The 23,904-nt window shown below is 33.9% G+C and overlaps 3 protein-coding genes and 1 long non-coding RNA gene across 9 annotated transcripts; all 4 read right to left on the bottom strand.

Moving 5' to 3' along the window:
- Positions 1-2,367: 2,367 nt before the first annotated feature.
- On the bottom strand, positions 2,368-7,431 carry LOC140174610 (uncharacterized). Of its 2 annotated transcripts, none has more exons than XR_011864346.1 (3): positions 7,337-7,431; positions 7,034-7,186; positions 2,368-2,570 (listed from the first exon to the last, which is right to left on the bottom strand). It is a non-coding gene; the product is annotated as an uncharacterized lncRNA (long non-coding RNA). The 2 variants fall into 2 exon arrangements; XR_011864347.1 differs by having other exon boundaries at positions 7,034-7,195; positions 7,337-7,383.
- Positions 7,432-10,800: 3,369 nt separating this feature from the next.
- On the bottom strand, positions 10,801-11,495 carry LOC112707408 (cytochrome c oxidase copper chaperone 2). Of its 2 annotated transcripts, none has more exons than XM_025759133.3 (2): positions 11,343-11,495; positions 10,801-11,255 (listed from the first exon to the last, which is right to left on the bottom strand). In XM_025759133.3, exon 2 carries the CDS (start codon positions 11,230-11,232, stop codon positions 11,017-11,019), a length of 216 nt encoding a protein of 71 aa, XP_025614918.1. In that variant the 5' UTR covers positions 11,233-11,255; positions 11,343-11,495; the 3' UTR covers positions 10,801-11,016. The 2 variants fall into 2 exon arrangements, with proteins under 2 accessions (XP_025614918.1, XP_072057390.1); XM_072201289.1 differs by having other exon boundaries at positions 10,801-11,243; positions 11,343-11,482.
- Positions 11,496-13,841: 2,346 nt separating this feature from the next.
- On the bottom strand, positions 13,842-15,774 carry LOC112707410 (uncharacterized). Of its 3 annotated transcripts, none has more exons than XM_025759135.3 (3): positions 14,952-15,201; positions 14,768-14,826; positions 13,842-14,512 (listed from the first exon to the last, which is right to left on the bottom strand). In XM_025759135.3, exons 1-3 carry the CDS (start codon positions 15,014-15,016, stop codon positions 14,127-14,129), a joined length of 510 nt encoding a protein of 169 aa, XP_025614920.1. In that variant the 5' UTR covers positions 15,017-15,201; the 3' UTR covers positions 13,842-14,126. The 3 variants fall into 3 exon arrangements, with proteins under 3 accessions (XP_025614920.1, XP_025614919.1, XP_025614924.1); XM_025759134.3 differs by having other exon boundaries at positions 14,765-14,826; XM_025759139.3 differs by lacking the exon at positions 14,768-14,826 and having other exon boundaries at positions 15,157-15,774.
- Positions 15,775-17,236: 1,462 nt separating this feature from the next.
- Positions 17,237-23,479, bottom strand: LOC112707411 (probable hexosyltransferase MUCI70). Of its 2 annotated transcripts, XM_025759141.3 has the most exons (10): positions 22,708-23,466; positions 21,594-21,645; positions 21,355-21,512; positions 20,984-21,230; positions 20,692-20,801; positions 20,417-20,616; positions 19,702-19,805; positions 18,500-18,690; positions 18,161-18,360; positions 17,237-17,572 (listed from the first exon to the last, which is right to left on the bottom strand). In XM_025759141.3, the coding sequence occupies exons 1-10, from the start codon at positions 22,976-22,978 to the stop codon at positions 17,348-17,350; spliced, it is 1,758 nt and encodes a 585-aa protein (XP_025614926.1). In that variant the 5' UTR covers positions 22,979-23,466; the 3' UTR covers positions 17,237-17,347. The 2 variants fall into 2 exon arrangements, with proteins under 2 accessions (XP_025614926.1, XP_025614925.1); XM_025759140.3 differs by having other exon boundaries at positions 21,355-21,645; positions 22,708-23,479.
- Positions 23,480-23,904: the final 425 nt, after the last annotated feature.

A 23,904-nucleotide genomic window follows, 5' to 3' on the forward strand; every position in this document is an offset into this window, starting at 1 on the left:
AGACATCGTCTACTTCTTTTTCGGCGAGTGAGTCACACGCTTCCACCATTGGACATCATCACTCTGTATTTACGGGAGGCTGGCTTTGGCTACACAGTGCCTCTCAGGGACTTTGTCTTTGACAATTCTCTGATTATGACATTCATGGAGCGCTAGCGTTTGGAGACCCACATATTTCACCTACCATGGGGTGAGTGCATCATCACCCTGCAGGATGTTGTGTACCACCCAAGGATACGCGCGCATGGGAAGCCAGTGAGGGTGCTTCCGTAATTTCTACAGATGGTACAGCACTGAGGCGTGGGAGTTAGTGGAGCGTCTACTTGGTGTCAGACCTCCAGTGGTTCAGCAGCAGAGGGCGCAAAGGAAGGAGTCTTTCTCATTGAAGCTAACATGGCTTCGGGACTGAGTCCGACATATGCCTGACACCACTGATCCAGAGACACTCTGACAATATGCGAAGTGTTACATCATGTTACTGATTGAGGTTATCTGATGACGGACAAGTCGAACAACCTGGTCCATCTCCGGTGGCCGTCACTACTTGCCGACTTTCAGACGTGCCGTGGTCTGTCTTGGGGTTCAGCGGTGCTTGCATGGACCTACCATTCGCTGCGCTCTGCAGCGCATCGAGGTACGACAGACATAACTGACTGCACTCCAATGTTGATATTTTGGATATATCAGAGATTTTCGATGTGCTGTCCACCTGACCGACAGGTTTTCATATATCCTATGGCAGCAAAGTAACCATCCTTTATGGTTTTCTTGTGTTCCGAATTTGTAACTCATTATGATATTCCGTAAATTGAATTCGTGTTATTGTTGCAACTGTTGACAAATTGATAGGGTTGACGCAACAGAGCAAGAACCGGCAAGAGCAGTTATAAACCCCGATTTCGTGGTTTATTTTGTGCTTAATTTGGGGGATTTTATCATTTACTCACATTTATTCAATGAAATAGCATGGTTTTATAATTCTCCCTTGGATTTTGCTTAAATGTGAAAACATACTTTTTAGACCTTAAATTGGTGATTTTAATTCATTAATTCCATTCGATGTCTTGATGTATTTGTTGAGTGATTTCAGGTTCATAAGGCAAGTATTGGATGGAAGAACTGAGTAGAAAAGCATACAAAGAGAAGAGTGCATGAAGAAACAAAGAATTGGGAATGCATCAAGCAGAGGGTCCTTCGATGGCGTTTGTCACTAGATCAGTTACTGATTTATGAGGTTAGCACTAAGATTTAACTCTCCCATGGATGTCAAACATGAGTCCCACATGTTCGTCACCTTGGAGGCGAAACAGACGAAACCGAAAAACTCCGTTTTCCAATGGTGCTAGCAACCTACACCGAACCCTCCAATATTTTTTCTCTCGAAACCACCAAGATTACTCAATATCAAATTCTTCGACTCGGATAAGGAACTTACTCGCCGAATGCGTAACAGTAACGGATTCATACTCAAATATCACCCAATTGTCACTGTTTCTCATACAACAATTGAGATACACACAGACAACCACATATTTGTTACTATTGGATATTTTTATCCATTTTTTGGAAGAGAAACGAAGGAGAAGAAAATATAAAATGTATGTGAAGAATGTCAAGGATTGCACATCTTTTTATAACTGTTAAAAATTTATCTTACTATATCTCGCTTACACTGTAAGCGAGATAAGACATGCTGTCTATTTTTGTAATTATATTTAAAATTATTTATTTTAATAAATATTTTTTTAATGTATTTAAATAAAAAACTCCTAAAGCGAGTGGCTAATGTATTTGAAGTTTGAATTAATCATTATTTTTTGGTAGTGCTTCTCTCAACTTTCTATTTTCTTTTACCAATCTATTTTAATGTCCTGGAGAGTAGATTTCTTTAAGTGTAAACTTATATGTATTATTTAATTTAATTTAGTAATTTAATTAATGCATTTGCATAATTTCTTTATACGCTTTTATGATTTTGGGCCAGTTTGAATAGTCTATAAATATTTTTTGTTTATTTTTAACTTATAAAAAATTATAGTATTAATATTTAAGTGTAATTTTTAAAATTAAATTGTAACTTTTTAAAAAGTTATTTAAATGTTTATGAAAAAATTAAAAAATAATTTCTTTTATAATAAAAAGTTTTTTATTAGTCTTCTTTTAAAATAAACTTTTAAGATTAAAAAATCAAATACATAATAACTTATTTATAAGCTACTTTTAATATAAGTATTTATTGTTTAAACTCTTTTTTCAAAAGAAACTTAATTAAGCTATTTACCTAATCTGGACCATATATAATTTCAATTTTTTAACAGTATTTGTTATGAGTTGAGTAAGACTTAATAACCCTTTTAGACACCTTAACCGCATGTGCTCGAAACTAATATCATTTTGAAGAATATTAGTGTACTTATGTTGAAATTCCTCTCTTTCCAATCTCAAGGTTTGCTTTCCTAGGGTTTGAAAAGTGTAGTGTTAAATATCTATTTTGCTATTGTGAAAGCCTCCATTCCTAATCGTGAACCACCCCAAAGCAGCAATTAAGAAAGGGTAACTCGGCTTCAATCCTGAAATAAAACAGGTGAGAAAGAAGAATAAAATCGTCAAAACACTAATGGAACGGTGGAAAAAGAAAAAGCATTGATAATATATGACTATGAAGATATCTCTGAAGAGTGAGATTCTAAAAGAAAAGCATAGTAAAAAAGCTCATTACCAACAAACACATTAATGTAGCCTGGATTCAAACTGCTATGCCCAATATTTTAAAAAATTCTAAGGGATTTAGAGTAACAGAGATAAGACCTAAACTCTACTAGTTCTTTTTTAAAAAAGAGATAGATCTTAATAGAGTTTTAAAGGAAAATCTATGGATGTTTAGAAATGACTAGCTACTAGGAAAGAGATGGAAAAGGAAAGAAGAAAATATAGAGGAAGAATTAGACAAAGCTAATATTAAAATATAAATTTGGGGGTTGCCTGAACACTATATGATCCCTAAGTTAGGGAAGAAAATATCGGCTTCTATGAGAGATGTCAAGGAGTGTGAAGTAGGACGAGATTAGGAGAGATTTGTTAAAGCTATTGTCAAAATGAATGTGGAGAGTAAAGAAGACTGCCTGAGTTGACTTCAAGTATGAACAACTACCAACATGTTACTATATTATTGTAGAAAAAGAGGTCATGAAGAGAGCGTGTACAATACAGCAACAAAAGATGTGAAGGAAGGTCAGGATAGTAATATGAAGCTGGGACCATGGCTGAAGTCAGATAAGGTAGGGAAGAAAGTGGAGCAAGAGCACCAGAGCACGACAAAAAAAATAGAAAATTGAAAGAAAATCTCACTGAAAAACTTATGGACAAGTTGGCTAACCTGACAATGTTGGACTCGAGTGGTCATAATATTGGAGAAGGTTCTGGCCAACCTCCTGCGCCAACAGCCCAAGCAGCCACCCAACTAAGAGTGGATCTAGGACATGCTGACAAAAAGGGGATAAAACAAAAAGAGTTTTTAATTGAGCTAATACAAAAAGAACTAGAAATAGAAAGCGAAATTGAGGGAAATGGGAAGACAATGGAAAAAGAGGAAGAAGAAGTCAACAATAATAAAAAAGAAGAAGTGAAGGAGCTAGAAACCAAGAAAGAAAATGATATGGAGATAACATACAGACTCTATGACATAATAAATCAGCAGCTGGAGGTAAGAGAGAAAGTAGCAGAAAATAGAAGAGGCAAGCCAGGGAATCAATCCCTAGCAAGAAAAACAAAATAAAGCTGGTTGAAATGAACCTGAAGGGGAAAAATGGTGGAGGTAAGGAGGAGAAAGGAGAAGGAGCAGAGCCATAGGCAAAGAAGATGGCGCGAAAAATTGAGAGCACAACAACGAAAGCTGCTGGACAGCCCTGTTGGGCGCCATGAAAATACTGAGCTGGAATTGTCATGGGCTTGGAAACCCATAGACAATGAGAGCTTTGCACAAGCTCTTAAAATAGAAAGTTCCCAACCTTGTCTTTTTAATAGAGACAAAAAAGAAGGCAAAGGAGATTATGAGCATGAGATATAAAGGAGAACTACAAAAATAGTGTGGGAGTCGGTTATCAGGGAGAGAGAAGGCAAAGAGGAGCGGGGTTGGCTTGTCTATGGGACAATTCTTTGGAGGTCAATATAATATCTATGTCTCCAAATCATATAGACATGAAAGTCAAGATCAAGGGAACAAATAAGTGGTGGAGAACGACGGGTTTCTATAACTGTATGGAAAACCAAGATAAACGTACAAGCTGGGAGCTTCTCAGGACACTAGGCCGAGTTACCAACAGGCCATGGATGGTATTTGGAGACTTCAACCAAGTGTTGAGCCAGCAAGAAAAAAGTGGAGGAAACCCGGTTACATTTGCACAGGTTAAAGGTTTTAGAAAGCGGTTTAAACAAGTGAGTTGCTCGATTTAGGCCTTGTCGGGCACTCTTTTACATGGACAAATAGACACTTAGAGGAGAACAATATTCAGGAAAGACTAGACCAAGCGTTTGCAAACATGGATTGAAAATAAGTGTTCTCCAAAACTATTGTCTATCACCTTAATAGGTATAAATCCGGCCACTGTCCAATTCTTTTAGATCTGAAAGGTGATAAAAAGAAAGGTAGAAGTGGAGTGCACAGATTTTGTTTTGAAAAAATTTAGTTAACAAATGATGAATGCCAAAAGGTATTGGAGGAAGCTTGGGAATCAAACACTAATAGCATCCATGAGAAGATAAAGCTATGCAGAGGAAAGCTAGACATTTGGGTGAAGAAAAACTTTGGAAATATACCTAAGAGGATTATAGAGGCATAAAGAATTTTAAACCAACTAAACACTTTACCATAAAGTAAAGAAGTTTTGAGGAGAAAAAGAAGGGAGAAGCATATTTGGATGGGCTCTTAAAGGTGAAAAAAGTGTGGTAGAGTCAACGATAAAGAACAAGTTGGCTAAAATATGGGGATCGAAACACAAAATTTTTTCATAACAAGGCTTCATAAAGAAGGAGGAGGAACCGGGTGGATGAAATTGGGGATAACGAATGCTTTAAGCATATTCAAAGAGTAATGTGTGATTTCTTCGAGAGGCTGTTTACATCAAAAAGAATGTTGGAGGTATAAGAGGTTGTAGAGGTAGTGAAGGGGAGAGTTGATGAGGAGAAATTTAATATTCTAAATGCTGACTTCACTAAAGAGGAGGTTTTTCAAGCCTTGCACCAGATGCACCCTACAAAGGCACCCAGCCTCGATGAAATGCTGGCTCTTGTTTATCAAAAAATGTGGAATGTCGTGGGAAAGGATGTCACGGGAATAGTCCTAAGAATCTTGAATGAAAGGGAAGATCCGAAATCCTTGAACCACACACACATATGCATGATTATGAAGATAGAGAAACCGAAACACACAAGAGAGTTCAAGTCTATTTTTTTGTGCAATGTGGTGCTGAAAATAGCAACCAAGATAATGGCAATTAGGATGAAACTCTTCTCCCCCAGATTATTGGGGAGAACCAGAGTGCTTTTGTTCCCAAGAGGTTGATAACGGATAATGGTTTAGTGACTTTTAACATCTTCTACTACATGAAGAAGAAGGTGACTGGCAAAAAAGGATATATCGGGATGAAGCTAGATATGGAGAAAGCTTATGATAGGAATGAATGGGAGTTCTTAAGGGAGGTTCTACTAGCTATGGGGTTCCTGAAGAGATTGACGCAAACAATCTGGAATTGTATCAACACGACGTCCTTTTCCATTTTCATAAATGGTAGACCTAGCAAACTATTCCAACCATCAAGAGGATTAAGACAAGAGGATCCGTATCCCCTTATCTATTTATACCTTGTGCTGATGTTTTAGCAGGAATCTTGAGGAAGGCACAGAACAGTAATATCATACAGGGAATAGGGATAGCTAAAGACAACCTAAAAATTAATCATCTTTTCTTCGCGGATAATAGTATACTGCTTACTAGAGCATCAGACAAGCTATTCAAGTAGTCAAAAAAAGCTTTAATTTTTTTTATCAAAGCGCATTGGGACAACAGATAAACCTTGAGAAGTCGGAGTTGTCTTTTAGCCGAAATGTAACAACTGACAGACAAATGATCATTCAAGATTGAGTAGAGATAAAAGCTATAGAAAGATACTCAAAGTACTTTGGACTACCAACCTTTGTTAGAAGATCGAAGAAGCACGTTTTTTACTATGTCCAAGAGCGAGTTTGGAAGAAATTAAAAGGCTGGAACGAGAAGTTGTTATCGAGAGCAGGGAAAGAAGTGTTAATAAAGTCAGTGGCTCAAGCGACCCCAACATACATAATGGGCTATTTCAAACTGCGGACAAGCCTATGCCAGCACATCAGATCAATAATAAATAGATTTTACTAGAGATCAAAGAATGGATAGTGGAAGATACACTAAGTCAAGTGGGATAAGCTATGCAAGCCAAAGCAACAAGGAGGCCTAAAATTCAGAGACATTGATGCTTTTAACATGGCTCTCTTGGAAAAACAAGGTTGGAGATTAATGAAAAACCCAAATTCCCTGGCTACCAGGATTATTGGGGAAAATACTATAGGAGAAAGAACTTTTTAAACTCAGACTTAGGCTTCTCACCAAGTTATACATGGATAAGTATATGACAAGCCAAAGGTGTAGTGAAAAAAGAAGGATACTGGAGGATAAAAGATGGAAGAAATGTGAGGATATGGAGAGACCCTTGGCTACTCAAACAGAATGGCTCGAAGCCATGGACACCCCAAATACACTGGAACCTAAGTCTACCGTGTCGGAGCTTATAAATCAAGAGAAGAGCTGGAATTGGAAAGCAATTAGAGAAATTTTTTACCATTTGAAGCTCAACAAATTATTGAAATCCTTATTCCTAGGATAGACCAATAAGACATTTTCATATGGAAGAAAACTAGGGATGGAAACTTCAGAGTCAAAATTGCATATCATGACATTAATGTACAAAATCAAAACCATTCAGCTAATCCAAAAGCAGAATCCCACTTGGTTGGAGACTGCGCTTATGCTCGAAGATTTTGGTTTGCATCCCCTTTTAATTTGAGGAGCGAAGCATCAGAGAGTCAGAACTTGAAGACATGGATAATTGAGATGATGCAAAGGCTCCAGGAGAAAGAGAGGTCCCTCTTTAGCTTCCTCCTGAATCAACTATGAAGAGTCAGAAATCTATTAGTTTTTGAAGGAATTGCGACACAAGTTGATGAAAAAATTTAAAAGGCATGAAAGAATTGGGAGGATTTTTGGAAAGCACAGTTAATTGAAGAGAAGAAGATAAGACGACACTCAAACCTGCTGGCAAAATCAAGAAGCAGACGGAATGCCCCACCAAACTCCCTATTCAAAATAAATGTTGATGCAGTAGTTAGGAAGAGTGATCATAGAGGAATCGGAGCAGTGGTGAGAGACTCTTTGGGCCTCGTCTTAGCTGCAGCTACATGACCCATCCTTTTCAGCATACAAGCCCATGTATTCTTTTGGTTATAATTTTTTAGTACTCTTTTTTAGTACTCTTTTTGTATTTAATTATATCTTTCTAATTTGTATTTAAATTCTCCTCCCCTTCCATTTGTAAATGTGTGAAAACGACTCTCAACCATCACACTACTCATCACTCTAGGTTCGTATGTACAGGGCAGCTGGGTGCCACCATAAACCGTTAGACGCCTTTCACGGTTTATGCTTATTTTCGATTTCAACAGAAAATCGTGAAACTTCTACCACGGTTTCTGGCCAAATGCAATATGAACATAAACTGTGGAATTCCTCCAACGGTTTATGTATATTTAGAAATCGTGGAACCCCTTCAACGGTTTACATAATTTTATAGAAAGTTGCATTTTCACATCCAAATTGTAAAAGTTGTATTTCCGTAATTTTAAAACCCAAATGTTTTACTTGGGGACTAATTTCCCATTTTGGTCCCTAAGATTCACGCGATTACTTATTTTGGTATTCGAAATTTAAAATTACCTATACCGGTCCTCCAGATTTAGATCCGGGCACCAATGTGGTCCCTCAACCCTTTCCGGTGATGACTCAGCAAACGAAATGCCATTGTGGCACTCTCTCTGCCACGCTGGATCTTGCAACGACTAGTTGACGTGACAAGGGTTGTATTTGTGCCCAATTTAGTCCCTAAAACCCTAATTTTCTCATTTATCTGAGTTAAGTTCTTCTTTAATTTCCGTCTTCCTTCCTCTTGTCTTCTTATTCTTCTTTATCTTCTTCTTCTTCTTGTTGCTCTTCTTCTTGTTAAATCTTTATCATTCGTCGCTATTAGTTGCAGCACCATGGTGGGTGGTGGAAGCACCGCAGCTGGAAACTCGATTCGCTCTCCTTCAAGCGATAATTGGGCCAAGTCACAAAGCCAGAACAGAAGTGCGAGGGTGCTAGAATGGTGTGGGTACGGTTACCGTCCAGTAATCGTTAATGTTGGGTTTATTAGAAACATTGGTAGACTTGGATGGTTATGATTTAGGTATGGGGACAATGTTGGCAATAGTAATAGTGGGTGTTGGAGCTGCACTTAGCCCAAGATTAGAGTTAGACTCTTGTTCATTTGACTTAGAATTTGGAAGGAGAGCATCAACTAAAGTTGGTTTAAAATTAGGAATTGGAGTCTCACTTGGTTCCTGCCCAATATCTTCTTCATCGTCTAAGTAGACAACACTAGTATCACCTTCTAATACTTCAAGAAGTGAGACACCATGCTCATAATACACTTCAACCAACCTTTTATTTTTTTTGAGCATGATAACACATTTTTATGAGTTCATTATTGCTATCTAGATTCTTCAAACCAACTTCTAAGTTCTTCGCAGGCACAAACCACTAGCACTTCTATATTCCACCATAACCAAATTTTGTGTAGTAGTTCCTCACATAAAATCTTCCATGGATATTTTATTTTTAACTCAATTGAATTATCACAAAAGAAAAAATGCATTCCTCAAGATTAAAATTAGCTTGTTTATGGATGAAACAATCAAACCATTAACCTTGTAGTCATCACTCCTCCACCTCCTTATAATAATTATAATATCATTAATTCCTCCATTAATATTATCCATGAGATACGTGCTTGTATTTTATGTGGAGACCCCGCCTTCCATTGTCAATGAGACCGAAAACATGGGAAAAAAATTTTGTTTCATTTTCACTAGCAGTATATGCAAAAATAAGCAATTTATTATGTCTTATTTTTGCTGTTACTACTAACAAAAATTATGTAATTTTAATTTTGCAATTTCAGCCAGCAAAAATATAACTAAATGTGCATTCTAATAAATTATCAGTCTGATTTATTTGACTAAATAATGAATTTTTTATTTAAATATAAAAAAGCCATTTAAATTGGTTTATGTAAAAAATGGTTTTCAACCAATTTATATATGTCATTAGCTTGAACCAATTTGGTTGATGTTATCTGGCGGTCAGCCAAGGTTAACCGGTGGTCAGCCATTGGTTAGCTGACTATATCAGCCAATTTACAAAAGTCTTTAACAGTTTTACTAAACAAAACAACATAAACTAGTTCTAAATAAGGTCTCTTCTACCATGTCTATTTTCTTGAACTACCTAACACAAATACAAAAAGTGGGATTCACCTTTCAACTCTCATGTTTTAGGCAAATTAGACACAAATATGTTTGGCACCATAAAATTTCCCTTTAAATAAATTAGTTTGTATAAAAACTATAGTTTCAATACTGCCTCTACTATTAATTTCTTTACAATTATTAGTTATTCAAACAAATTTTACAATTTTACACCTCTCCATCTTAAATCTAAATTACCCCCAACCTTAAGTTTACGCCAAATCCATCTTCAACCTTAAACTCGTATCCATCCGATCCCCAACCCCAAACAGTCACAACCCTTCAGCCCTCATCCTTATCACCACAATTTTAGCTGCCACCCGCAACCCCAACAGCCATCACCCCTACACCACTGCCACTGCCACTGCCGCCCCTTAACCCTAACTAGAAGAACCAGTTCCAGGGTAAAAAAAAAAAAAAGAACAAATAAAACCAAAAGCAAAGGAGCAGAGGCAGAGCAAAAGAAGAGTGGTAGAATCTCTTTGATTTTATCCATTACTTGGATTCCTTCAGATAATAATTTACTTGTGCCAATTTCATTGAACATAATTGAATCATACATAACTAAAGAACCACAGGAACGAAATATAAGCATAATTGATTCTAGAATCACATTTTAAGAAATAAAAATGGTTTATCCAACACAAATTTAAAAGGCTTACCTACTAGAATAATTTCTAAAAGAGCTTCCTAAAGCTACACAGAATCAAGTGTTCTAACGTGTGCACATTATGACAAAAGTGAATGAGGAATTCTGCTGGATTAAGGCATTAACTACTCACTATTAGTATCTTCAAGTTCATTATTAGGTGTGTGCAACTATGCAACATCAAAACACAAAAGGCATTTATATAAGGATTATCTATATCTCACCTTATTGCTTTTGCATCACTTCTGCACTAAGGTTCAGCAGAACAAATCAGAGCTAATCTCTATCCATGAACTAAGAAAAAACACAATATCACCGTTCACCACATAAACAACATAAAGTGAAGAACCAAGCTAAACCTCTCTACTACTCAAATTTCAGAAATATGTGTATCTATGTATGCTTGCTACTCCTCAGTTGGAGAGTCAAAAGAGAAAAGCATCATCACCTACCTGATTTACCAATTGATTCAGGTTCTACAATTCAAAACACCATAGCCACTGGAATTTGACAAGTGGAACATATCAACTAGTCATTTCAATTTAAAGTCTCAGCAAGAAGATTAACCAGGACAAAACCTCCTGATTCATTACAATAAATTATGAAACTATGAATTCCATTCCTTATACTAAGATTTCAAAACACAATAATGTAATTTGAAAACCAATTATCCCACCAAAATGTCCCCTTTTTTTAAAAAATAAAAATAAAAATTACCACAATCAAACATTGAACCCCTCAGAACGAAGACACAAACGGTGAGCTTCAATCCATTTTGTACAAGAGTCTTCACCATGCTGAACTATGCATTCATCTCTGAGCCTCTTAGTTTCAGGGCAAGCACAGCAGATTTTCTTCCTCGGTTTTGGGGCTTCAGAACTTATGGTGCTGCTGCTGCCATTAACAGAAGAAGAAGAACATTGCTTTGCTTCACCCATTGAATCAAAGTCTTCAGCCAAAACTAAAAAGAATTCAGAATTCAGCGCTTAATCCTACATAGTCGAAGATTTAAAGAGAAAAAAAAGAGAAGAGTTTGTAAGAAACTTACTCGTCTTAAGGATGGTTAGATTGGATCGTATGAGACTTGGCGTTGCGTTGTTTTTGAGTTCAAGGCGTTCCCTAATTTATGCGTTCAAAAAGTTGGATTCCAAAGGTGAGAAATTTGCGGGGTCCGTTTTCACGTTTTGTGGCAGCTACCAATGGGTAGTGCAGCTGCTTCTAGAACACGCTATGAACTACGGTGGTTCGCGGTGCTATTTGGATGGATTTTGAATTAAAAATTTATTTTATTTGTGGTACAATTTAAGTTTAAATTTTTAATTTTGTAAATTAAAAAAAATTAAATATATATAATAAGTCTTTATATTAAATTTTAAATAATTAACAATAATATAAAATTAATAATAATATAATAATAAAAATAAAATTATAAATTAATTAAAATAAATAAATAAATTATATTTTAAATATAAAATATTTATTAAATAATAATACATGAATAATATAAAAATATATAACAAATTGAACATGTTATAAGTATGATTGAAAATATAATAATTAAATAATAATAATAATATCGCACATCATGCACTTTGGATTGAATTGGATCGGTTATAAAAAGTAGATTTAAAATTCGATCCAATCCGATCTAACGGTTTTCAAAAATAAAATTCAATTAAATTCAAATTAGTGTAATTTTAATCAATTTTTAATTTAATTTAAATTGAATGAGTGGTTTAATTTTAATCGGTCTGAATTTAAACACTCCTACTATAAACATTTGATAAATAAAAAATAGATCGTATTAATTATTAATAGAAAAATTATCAAAGTTATGAAAATTGGACTGGTTAATAAATCGGTCAAGTTTCAAAAATTTAATAATTTAATTGTAGTCGAACCAGTTTAAATAGATAAATAATAAATTAATCAAATTATCTATATAAAAATGTTTAAATATTCAAAATTAATAATTTAATATTAAAAAAAGTTTAAAATTTCATAATTTTTATATAATAATATATCTATTTTTTACTAATAAAATTTCAATCAGCAATTACTATTTTATTAGTCAATAATTTTGTAAATATTGGTAGTACTTATCTTTATTTTATTTATTTGAGAAAAATAAAAAATATATATCATTAGAATGAGAAATATCATGAATTGGGTCACAACATTGTTTTATGTTTATGTTATTGGACTGTGATTACATTTAAACTTTACCCATAAAATTGTTAACTATTTGAGTAGGCCCAATTGTTAAAAACTTACATGATCTGAGGCTAGCCAGGCTGTGAAGCAGCGACTACTGAATTTTGTGAGATCTTTGTCAGTAGTAATTTCATTTGCTTACCGTTTATCAGGATATTTGACTCTTGGAGAAGCATGCATCGAAGAAATTGGAAATGTTTATAAATGATTTTTTATTTTTATTTATTTATTATTAGTTTATGGTATGCCTATAAGATAGGATTTTTTATTTATATAAATAAAATAATTATATTAATTACTTATTTGCGTAATTTGTAGCAAAAATATGTTACATGTCAAACGAAATTACGCGAACTATAAACAAAACAAGGTTCAGAAAGCGCGGTCCTATGACGTTTGCACACGTGTTTTGTAATGTCGCTATTTCGTTTACAGTGTAAACAAAATATACATAATTTACATTGTAAACGAAATATGCTCGGCGCCGTCTATTTAAGGAATTTTGTTTATAGTATTAGAAGAAGTCAAAGTTTACTGTATTCTCGACACTTTTTATCCATTTTATTTCTGTTTGATCAAACCGGAGACTCAGTTAAACATTATGGCGAATGATGAGAACATTAACAGGTTGAACGCCACGTAGCATATCGCCGGGGCAGAAGACTTTCATGTTGGTGTTGTTGTTTATTTTATTACGTAGTTTTATAGAAATGTTGCCATGTTAGTCCTAAACGTAGTTGATTGTAAAAGTAATGCCTAAATAGATTCTAGTTATAGCAATATATAGTTGTAAGTAGGTTGAATGTCTTTGTAGGATGTTAGAGTAACTGAGTTAGGAATTTGGTTGGTGTATGCTACTTTATCACATGATATTATGTATGTTAAACTTAAAAACCTTTGACCAATGTAATTTATGGCACTAAAATTTAAAGTAACTATAGGAAAATATTTAATTATGTTATATTCCATTTAATAAATGTAATTATTTTTTTTATTAATAACATATATAATATGCAAGAATATATTATCTAATGATTATATAAAATATCTGAAAATTTTTATATACTAAATTTAAAGTGACATAAAAATATACATTAATAATAATGACCGAGAGTGCCGGATGTAATGTGGTTTTATAGGATTGTAGATAATATTCGATCATGAATGGCTTTTGTTTTTTTTTTTTTTTTGTTTACCAGTTGGGACGACTACTTCTACTCCAGAGAGTTAGCCACAGAATCCAACCACCGGATGCCATTCTTCCATTCCTGAGGGAGGCGGGGAGCTACTTCTGTTTTTGTTTATTGAAATAATTAAAAAAAAACGACAGATATTAAGGATCCAATAGAGGTAAGAATTTACTAGGTGAAAATCTGATACACATGACCACAACTACCAAAAGTAACCGTGTTTCCCGACCTACCAAAACAGCAATTTTCTTCCTCAACCTCAAAAACATCCACAACAATAACAAAGATAACTTGCACTTAATTCTTCAAAAACTAAACCCTTCTTAACAACACATATTCAAGTAGTATTTCTTAATTTACAAATTACAAAATACTTACTCCTCTATTATTGACAAACTACATAATTATATTTACAATAACAAAAACAACTAATCATATTTTTCACCCCATGAGTAGACAAGAAAGAAGACCCATGAAATGGCCAAAGCAATGTCTCCAACAGCATGCCTTGGCCAATCATATGCAAGATCCTCAACCTCCCTCTCAAAGCAGAACCTCCAAATAGCCATTGAAATGTGAAGGAGCACACACCCTTTTGCAAAGAAGCTTTGGAACTCACTGTCCTTCACACTAGAAACCATGAACACAAGGAACCCAATTGTGAACAGCAGCAACCCTGAGAATGAATCTGAGGTTTGAATCAGAAGCTGATCATGGGGTGTTGACCCTTGAAGCTTGCTTGCTGTTTCAATTCCATGCCCAATGATAAATATCTCTTTGGTGTAGAATACCATTAAGGCCCCACTGGTAAGTGCTATTGCAGAGTGAAGAACACAGATCAAGAAAAAACAAGAATAACAGCCCATTATTTATTCAAAAACAACAAAGGTTCTTTACCAATGATACTGTACTCAAAGTTTCAAACTTTTACTTTGTAGTAGTAGAAAAATGATGAAAAACTCATGATCAACCTTCATTCTAGTTTGAAGCATGATTAAGAGTTGAACTTTTTTATAGTATCTACAAATTAGAGTTTAGAAGCAGCAATTGATCATAAAAGTCTTACAACCCTTAGAAATTCTGGTAACTATCTTCCACCACTTTGATAAGTCACAGCAAATTTGTGTCCTGATTCTCACACAAAAACTAAGAGGTTAAATGATATTAACTCTGTAAAATCCTATCTCCTAATTCAAGTAAGTAGTAAAAGATAAACTATATAATTCAACACAAGAAAATGAGTAGATAATTACTTGACATATATATACATAGAAGATGTGATTATCCAATAAGATTGAGCAAATTGAAATAGTGACATAAAAAAAAGAATGGGTAGTTCTATTTTTGCCTCAAAAGAACCTCTTGCTTATATATTGAATTATTGAATATTGCATATAATTTACTGAACAAAGGTGGATAGTGGTTATGCCATAAATAGTTTATAAATTGCTTCCATACCTGTAGCATCCATACCCTATGCAGAAGATGGCATGCCTTTTCTGGCTTCTTCCTTTCTTATTCAATCAAGAAATTGAAGGATTTGTGGGCCATGGAAATGGATTTATGTAAAATTATTTAAAAAATTGTGAAATCATATTGTCGGCTAGATTGAATAGAAAAAATTAGAGGACCTTTATTGTTCAAAAATTACAAAAATTTGTTTGAGCAAGTCAGAAAAAAAAAACGTTTTATCAAAATATAAATAGATTAAAAATAGTCTAGTAATTAATAATGCAAGAGACTTAAAAAAAATTAAAGTTAGCTTATCAGTATAAATTTAAACACAGACAATTAGTTCAAATATAATTCATTAATAGAATATAATAACATGTTAACATTATTCAATCTACATAACTGATCCAATAGAAGAACAAAGTTGTGGTGTTGTTTGATTTGATCAGTTTCTCTCTCAGAATTTGATGAATTTAATATTCTAGTTCATATGATAGGTTCAACTTTTTTTACTAAATCTGAATTTATAAAATTGAATGAAAATAAAATTATATTCTTAATTAAGAGCTATAATTTTTGGTTGAGTAAAAAGACTTATCAACACATATTTGATATTTCCCATTTGTCGTGTGAAGCGTGTGGGGCCTAATTTGGACTTTGGAGTTCCATCTTGCACTTGAGTAAAAAGATCCTTTTGTGTCTCAATCAGATGATAAATTTGTGTTTATTTGATGTTTGGATAAGCATAGGAGAAAAGGCATTATCCTCCACCCAAATTCTTAATATCATGGATATTTGTATTTATTCATTATTGAGAAAATCAAAATCTGGCTCTCTTTTCAAATTTCGGTATAGGAATTCATAGATAGCTAACCATCCACTTTGAGAAATTCCTTTGGCAGATTGGTGCTCTTCAGAGTATCATAAGTTGACATGTGTATGAAGAGAATACAGTCTCATTCAAAATATCAGATGATTTTTACTATCTATCAACACCAATAAAAACATTTATTAGAGTATATCACTATAAATATCTCCAAATTATTGAGTCCTTCATAAAAATATGCTAAAAATTTATTCGTGTTAAAAGTACACAATCATTAAAAATATTTCAATACTTTAGAAATTAAAATTTAATATTTTTTTAATCTAATTAAAAGAATAAGATTTTTATTATTAAAATTTGGTGATATTATATTAATTACATATTTTTTCTGATGTTATTAGTAAATGAGCAAAAATACTTTTAAGAATAAAAAATTTAAAAATTGAATTTTAATTTCATTTTTAAATATACACTTTTTAAATAATTATTCAACTATTTACAAAAAATTTTGGGTCAAATAAATAAACAATTTACCCACTATAAAAACCATTTGCCGCATAAAAATTATATTTTTTGTTATTTTAGAGTATTTTAAAATATTATAAGAATATTTTAGTCATCAATAAATTTAAAATGTTTATATTAGCAATTTAATAATTCAAGAGCATTTTTAACAGTTTATTCTTTGATTTATTATAAAAAAATTAACATATAATAAGACTATATATAATCCTCACAGGAAAGAATTTATATTTTTGCATTATGGTAAACTAAAGTTGTTTATTAATTTCAATTGATAATAATCAATTGTTTTTGGCATAGATTTGTCTTTGGAATCAAGCGACTTATTATAACAATACGTTAATACACAAATATACAGTTATTAACTTAATAGCTGTTTTTTGTTTACATAAATATATACATTATTGTTCATTCAGATTCATTCTTTTAAAAGATTATTCACGCCGTTAATATAAAAAAAAAATTATTTTTGCTAACACGATATTATTAAAATTATTTTATACTATCAGTATATTAAAATGAAATTTTTTTGTATATACGTAAATTTTTTTATATACTTATGTCCTTTTAAAAAGATAATCACTAGTAAAAACCTAATTACATTTTTTATCTAATTATAAATATATAAATTGCAATAACCTAATTAAAAATTTAACAAAATTACGGTGCCTAGTTAAAAATCCTTTGTATTAAAAAATCCATCCTAATTTATAACTAAAACAAGAAAAGGGAGCATAATTCAGTTCATCAAAGCTCTTGTGATGTATATATATTACCTTGCAAGAAAGAATGCATTTACAATTGACAAAACTTTGGTTAAGAAAAAGAAAAAAGAAAAACTGAAAAACCTCAAATTACGGTGCCTACTTTATGATGACGCCTTGAACCTGATTTCCTATCTCTGCCACGCCTAGGGTTCTTCTTAATCTGAGGCCTATTATTGTTGTTGTTATTATTATTATTATTATTATTATTATTATTATTATTATTACTATTTCTAGCAATGGCAACAACGGGTGGATTTCTTCTTACAACTGGTGGAGGCATGTGCTCTAGTATGTCTCTGTGGTAACCCTGATCATCACCATCATCATTGTTTGTCACACAAGAACAAGAACCAGAATCATTGTTAGTTCCACATAATTACTCAAATTCAACAACCTTCCACAAACAATATATCAAGATAGAAAGAATGTTTATGTTGTTCACACTGGTTTTTGAGTCAACAGAAAATGGAGCAAATTGTCAGTAGACACATTTTTTCTCCAAACAAATTTGTGTTTCCCAGTGTCCATGTATTTTTTTTCATTCTCACATTATCTCCCAATCCGATAGGCTAACGACTAATCCATCACGGATTTGAGTTTTGTTTAAAGATTTGTTGCTGACAATAGATTGCTGCATGTACAAGACAGGATCCAAATCTCCGAACACTTGCTTAAACAAAACGAGTGACCTACCACTCAACTAACCCAACCCAAGTTGGTTTTTATTCTTTATTTTTTTGTCTTTAGCAAATTACTAAACTGAGATTTTGGGAGGCAAATATTGAATTCAAAAACTTGTAGCTCTAAGTCACTAGGATCATAGGCTTAAATGTGACTGTTACTGATGTAATGTTTTAAAATCTAGACAGAGACATGGAAACGTGAAAATACTGACCTGTATCACAAAGTTGCGCCTTTCGCAATCCAAGAACATATTAATACTCCAGTCAACTTTTGCCATGATTTTGTCTCTGACAGTAGAAAAGCTTATCTGGTCCCTGGAAGTAAAGCGATCAACCTCATTGAACCATAAGCAGGTAAATAGATTTGTAATTGGAATGTGTTCTCTTATGATAACACAACCTTCTGGAACATCTGCAGAAAACTCAGCCACAAGAAATACTTCAAATGTTAACAAGGAATCAGCAATCACACGCAAACACCAAAAGAAAAAAAGGTGCGCATATAGTCGAATTTTCTCATGTAGACTAAGGTATATTAACATTGTTCCTACCACTAGTTATAGGAAGCTTATCCTTCGAATAATGGGTTAGTCCGTCGTGGTATTTGTAAAATTGAACCTGATGATCAATGGAAGAATTTTCATATTTCCCAGCAGCTTTATTAGCCTCAGCTTCAACAAAGACATCAAAGCGTCTATAGTGTCTTGAAATTGCGAAAGTGGCGTTTGGGCGCCACAAGAACCTGAATGGTACAAAAGGAAATCATAGTGAATATGCTACAGATATAAAGCCAAATGATTAAAACATTATATTGTATACATGCATGAAAATTGTTAAACTCAACAGAAAAACTACCCGTGAAACAAAATAAATTCACATTTCTCTAGAAAGCAGAATGTGCAAAAGCCATCATATAGTTGGCTTAACACCTTTCATTTAATTCCCATAATAAAAGTGCCCTATGGCACTCCAAGGTCTTCTCGGTTAGGTAAGCAACTTTTACAGTAGTAAGGGTGGAAATGAGCTGAGCCTGTCCTATATTGTCAATATAAAGCCCAAGCCTAAGCATGTTATCTTTCCCAGGCTTTTTTCAAGATCGAGCCCGGCCTGTTTAAAAGCCTGACAAGCTCACGAACCTATTTGAAAAGTCTATTTCGTGAATTATAACTCAAAACAAAAAAATTTAAAAATCTAAATTAACATTAAACGCATTCTATAATTCATAATTCATAATTTGTAAGTCACAATTCGTTTATATATCAATCGTTAATTACATATCATAACTATACTTACAATCCATAAGCATAAACTTTTTCTTTGAACAAAAACAAGCTAGAATCTTAGCTAGTCTTGACTACTAATTTTTTTTTTGAAGTGTTGCTTTAGATTTATTACGAGTGAATAGTTGAAAGTTCAAATTAAGAATCATTTATTTTTTAAAAAAATATTTTGACGAGTCAGCTTGACAAGCTTTATAGGCTTTCCTAAAAGCCTATGGCCTGGCCTTTTTTACTAACAAGTTTTAGAAAAAGCCCAAGCCTGACCTGTGTAATAAAACAAGCCGAGCCGAGCCGGGCCTAAAACAAACCGAGCCATGAGCCCCGGTCGGATAGCTCGGCCCACTTCCACCTCTACTTGCAAGTGTCATTAGATCATCATAATTTTTAGTGAAACTATAAACAAACAAGTAAATCAATATGATGATGAAAGGCATAAGAATACGAATACAATTTAGAAAGATAGAGCGCTTAACCTTTCAAGGACTTGGTACGGGTCCACCACAAGTTGAAGCTTTCCATCAATCCATATAGAATATCTGACATTGGGGAAGATTCTGTGCAGAAGAAGCTTAGGAACCTGCATTAAGTGTAGAACCAACATTAAAACCATAAGTATTATGGTACACACACATTAAATTGTAAATTTAGGGGGGGGTGGGGGATGTAACCAACAGTCTGAATTCAACTTCAGTACAAATCAGATTATTGACATATTTAAAAAGCAAATTATTCATAAAAAAAACAATTATTAAAGGTTCTTTCTGGTGAGATTGCAATTTTAAAATACAATAAATTAGTTTCCACCAACATCTTCAGCTTCACTTGAACGATCCAAATTTTTCCCCATGTGACCAAAAAACAACCCTTCACTTGAACAAAAGCCCTTCATTGGATGATACAAACATACTAAGGTAGGTAAAGAACCAAACTCAAGCATAATTGACCAACTATAATATATACACACACACTAAATTATAAGTATTTTAATTGAACTGCACGTCTATTAGCTTAAAAAATGCATCTAATGGCAAAATCATTTCCCAAAACACACTCAATGGTGGAATGTCGACAAAAGAGAAAACAAACAAAATGATTGCAATGTGACATTATATATGCTCAAAATGGTAAACATTATATGAAATGTAAATGAAAGAATTATAATTAAGGGACAAAATGTAAGGCATAAACCTTTCCGTTTCGCCGAGCATCAGTATAAGGAATATTACGGACAACAATGATTCTCCACAATCCAACCCTCCTACTAACACCTAAAATACTGGCATTCTTCATAAAGGACTCTGTTTCTTCATCAATAAACATATAGAAAGGGATATTTTTCTTTGCTTCTTCACTGATATTCCTCGGCTGCTGTATGAGATCATAGTTTCCTGAAATGGAAGAGATGGAACTATGAGAAACATAAAATCAACAACAAAAACATGCCTAGAGCACATCAGTCATACCAAATATGGCAGATGCAACAATGACGTCATGGTATTGATCCAACTCGAATAGATCTGCCTCGTCAAAGTCAAATCCTGTTTGGCGACCAGGTCTGCTTCCTTTGACAAATCTAAATATTTTAACCAGATATGAAAATTGAAGATAGGAAATCAAAATGCATTCAATAAGGAAAAAAATATTAGGAATCATTGGACACTAACATGGGGATTGAAGTATTATGAATTATTTCAAGAAAATCAATCTTCAAACATTAGGGATGAAAAAAAAAAGATAAAACAAAAATGAACTAACCCGCAATACACTGTCATGGCCTCCTTTATATCAAAAGCAGCATCCCTTTCTTGCAGAGTAGGATATCCACCAAAATCGGAGCCACCATCTGGTTGAGTTTTAGTTGGATCATCATTTTTTTGCATAAAAGTTTGAATTGGAATTTCATCTTGCACATAAGTCAAACTGTGAAGCACAGGAGACACTGATGGGGAGCTCGGCATACTAGCTATTGCTTGTTCCACTGGTATATAACACACAGGACATGCTGAAAACAAGGTGACCAAGAACCTGATTATCAGAATTCTACATTGATAATAATTAAACGTGCACTTTCTTCACATATTTAAATATTTAAATCAAAGGCCAGACAAAAAGAACAAAAAGCTTACGACGCGGTCCAGGTCGTCTTCTATCAGCAGGAGGGGGAGGAGGGAATGCAAAATGGTCACATTGATGGCTCAAGGTAGGAAAATATCCCTTTCTTCCTTTAGACTTGGACAAAGATGGTGGCCCAAGTGCTCGTGGTGGCTTTAACTTGCGTTGCTGCCTAGTAGTCAATGAGGTCACCCTAGAATAATTACTATCTCGTGACTTATCTCCTACTTCATCAGATTTTACAATTTCATACCTAGTAACGGTATAAGATCTTGTATCTTCAATTTCACTAGAGATATTTCCACCTAGTTCATCACAGTACCAAAAGCACGCCGTAAAACATACAGATTTTGAGCTGCATATAATAAAAAAGAAATGTATGCAGACAAATACATGCTTAAGAATCAGTGATAGTCCCAAATGAGAACACATTATTCTGAAGTATATTATTTAAACCAATACAACTCAACAGCATAACTTTGTTTTGGCAATGGGTGAGTGTGTGAGACCCTCTACAAGACGTAAATGACACCATTATTGTTTTGTCACAAACCAACTCTCCAAGAAGGCCATAACTATGATAGTGAGCTACATAAGAAAATAACTGAATTGAAGCCTAAGATTTTGGTTCGTCTCAAGACCACAACAAAGAAAGTGCATTGAATGGTTGAAACGATTAGATATTGAATGGGTAAAATAAGCGACCAATCAAAGAAATGTAGATCCCAGACCTCCTCAAAACTCAGTAAGGAATACTATCTGCTGAAACTACATTCAAATAAACTCAATAATCAATATACATTCCTAATTGTAAACAGATTGACATTCCTCCTTAATACCTCCAATTCCAAGTAAACCAGCTATAGACTTTACTTTAAACAACAATAACAACAGTTGAGTATTGTCCTAATAGATAAAACCGACTGCATTGGCATCCTCATAGTGTGTTGTTGAAACTTGAAAATCATGTCTATAGTTAATCCATTGAAATCTAAAACTTGCACATAGGTTGTGTTCGGAAAGTGTCCCAGGAGAAAAAGATAGAGAGACCAAGATTGAAACATGACAGAAAGTTGCCACTATCATTGTCCCCAGTTAAATTGAGCAAATTTTGTTCCAAGACACATTTTGCCTGTTTCTCTCTATCTATCTGGTCCTCCAAACAAGTTTGTGCCTCTCATTATCCCTGAATTTCTGTCCTGAGATACTTCCGACGAAGTTATCGAACAGGGCCATGATGTCCCATTGGAAACCATATCTAGTCTAGTCAAGTTACAAACTTCTAAAGCTTTTCTATAGTGTCATATCATAAACCAACTTCCATTTACTCAACATAAAAGAACAAAAGGGAGACTTGAAAGACTAACCACTGTAAATCATAAAGCAACCAAAAACGAAAACCAAGAATCCAAGACCAACCAAAAGCAGCATTGCCACCTTCCCTCTCCCAAGTTGCCGGCAAATCGAGAGGCACATCCTCTCCTTCTCCCTCGGCGTGTGAAGGAGCGCCTTCGAAGGCCTACGAGGGAGCGTCGCAGCCGGCGAAGCCGTCAAAACGCCACCGTTTTGCAATTGCAGCTGCTGCAGCGAGTTGAAGCTCGTGGACCGTAGACCCAATGCCAATGGCACTCCCGTCATCGCTGCAGATTCACCTTAAAACACTCGATCCTACCTCTCATAATAAAAATCCCTCCCAAAACTCCAAAATCCAAATCTAGAATTCAACAAAACACCAGAAAATTTCATAAAAAAAACTTAAGCAAAAGATTATATATATTACTACCCGCCAAATTTTCAAATCCACTTTGGATTCTCCACTACATTGGGTGACCCATTACTGATTTTGGCGGAACCATGCTATGAGAACCGAAACCCTCGGTTCATTTGTGTTGATGAGGGTGGTGGCGACGTCAAAACGGCACCTTGATCGAAAATGCGAGAGGGGGCGTCGAACGCTGTCGTTTAGAGATTCATGCGATTGAGAAATCCTTGAAACGACAACCTCGGCCGTGGACAACGTTGTCGCAGTTGGGATTCGAATCGGAGGCCGATTTGGAAATGTGGATTTGGGATTTCGGAGACGCTGATGATTGAGAAGTAGACCGTGAATGGAGGGAAGTGGGAATTAGCTTATTTTTTAATTATTGTTACAGCAGTTTTAATTTTAATCCTTTGTTGTTACAATAATTAATTACTAGTTAACGTAAGTAATAAGTGACCAGTGGGTCAAGAAAAGGTGGATAGCAATGCTTTTTGCCCTTTTGAATCAATTACATTCTCTGTCACATATTATCTTTTTTATTTTTTCCCTCAGTTTCTATTTATAAGTCATAAATCGTTTTAAAATTATATTATATCTCAATTTATCTATCTATCTGTCTATCTATCTATTTTAATATACTAAAATTGAATTTTTTTAATTAATAAGAATAGAGTATCAATTCTTAATAAATCAATTTTTTTCAAAATAAATACCATAATTATATTAATTTAAAAAAATATATTTATTATAATTATATAAAATTAATATTTAAAATATTATTAAACTATTTATCAATTATCAA

Source organism: Arachis hypogaea, chromosome 8 (genome assembly GCF_003086295.3).
Source record: "Arachis hypogaea cultivar Tifrunner chromosome 8, arahy.Tifrunner.gnm2.J5K5, whole genome shotgun sequence".
NCBI lineage: Eukaryota > Viridiplantae > Streptophyta > Magnoliopsida > Fabales > Fabaceae > Arachis > Arachis hypogaea.

Bases quoted from the DNA above. Each gene is read 5' to 3' on its own strand.
- LOC112707408 (XM_025759133.3), bottom strand. From the start codon at position 11,232: ATGGGTGAAGCAAAGCAATGTTCTTCTTCTTCTGTTAATGGCAGCAGC.
- LOC112707410 (XM_025759134.3), bottom strand. From the start codon at position 15,016: ATGTCACTATTTCAATTTGCTCAATCTTATTGGATAATCACATCTTCT. The intron at 14,827-14,951 runs GTAATTATCTAC...TGTGAGAATCAG, and splicing joins TCTATGTATATATATGTCAA to GACACAAATTTGCTGTGACT. The intron at 14,513-14,764 runs GTAAGACTTTTA...ACTCTGCAATAG, and splicing joins TACCAGAATTTCTAAGGGTT to CACTTACCAGTGGGGCCTTA.
- LOC112707411 (XM_025759140.3), bottom strand. From the start codon at position 22,978: ATGACGGGAGTGCCATTGGCATTGGGTCTACGGTCCACGAGCTTCAAC. The intron at 20,617-20,691 runs GTATGACTGATG...CTTCCATTTCAG, and splicing joins TGTTGCATCTGCCATATTTG to GAAACTATGATCTCATACAG. The intron at 18,361-18,499 runs GTAGGAACAATG...AGTTTTCTGCAG, and splicing joins TAAGCTTCCTATAACTAGTG to ATGTTCCAGAAGGTTGTGTT.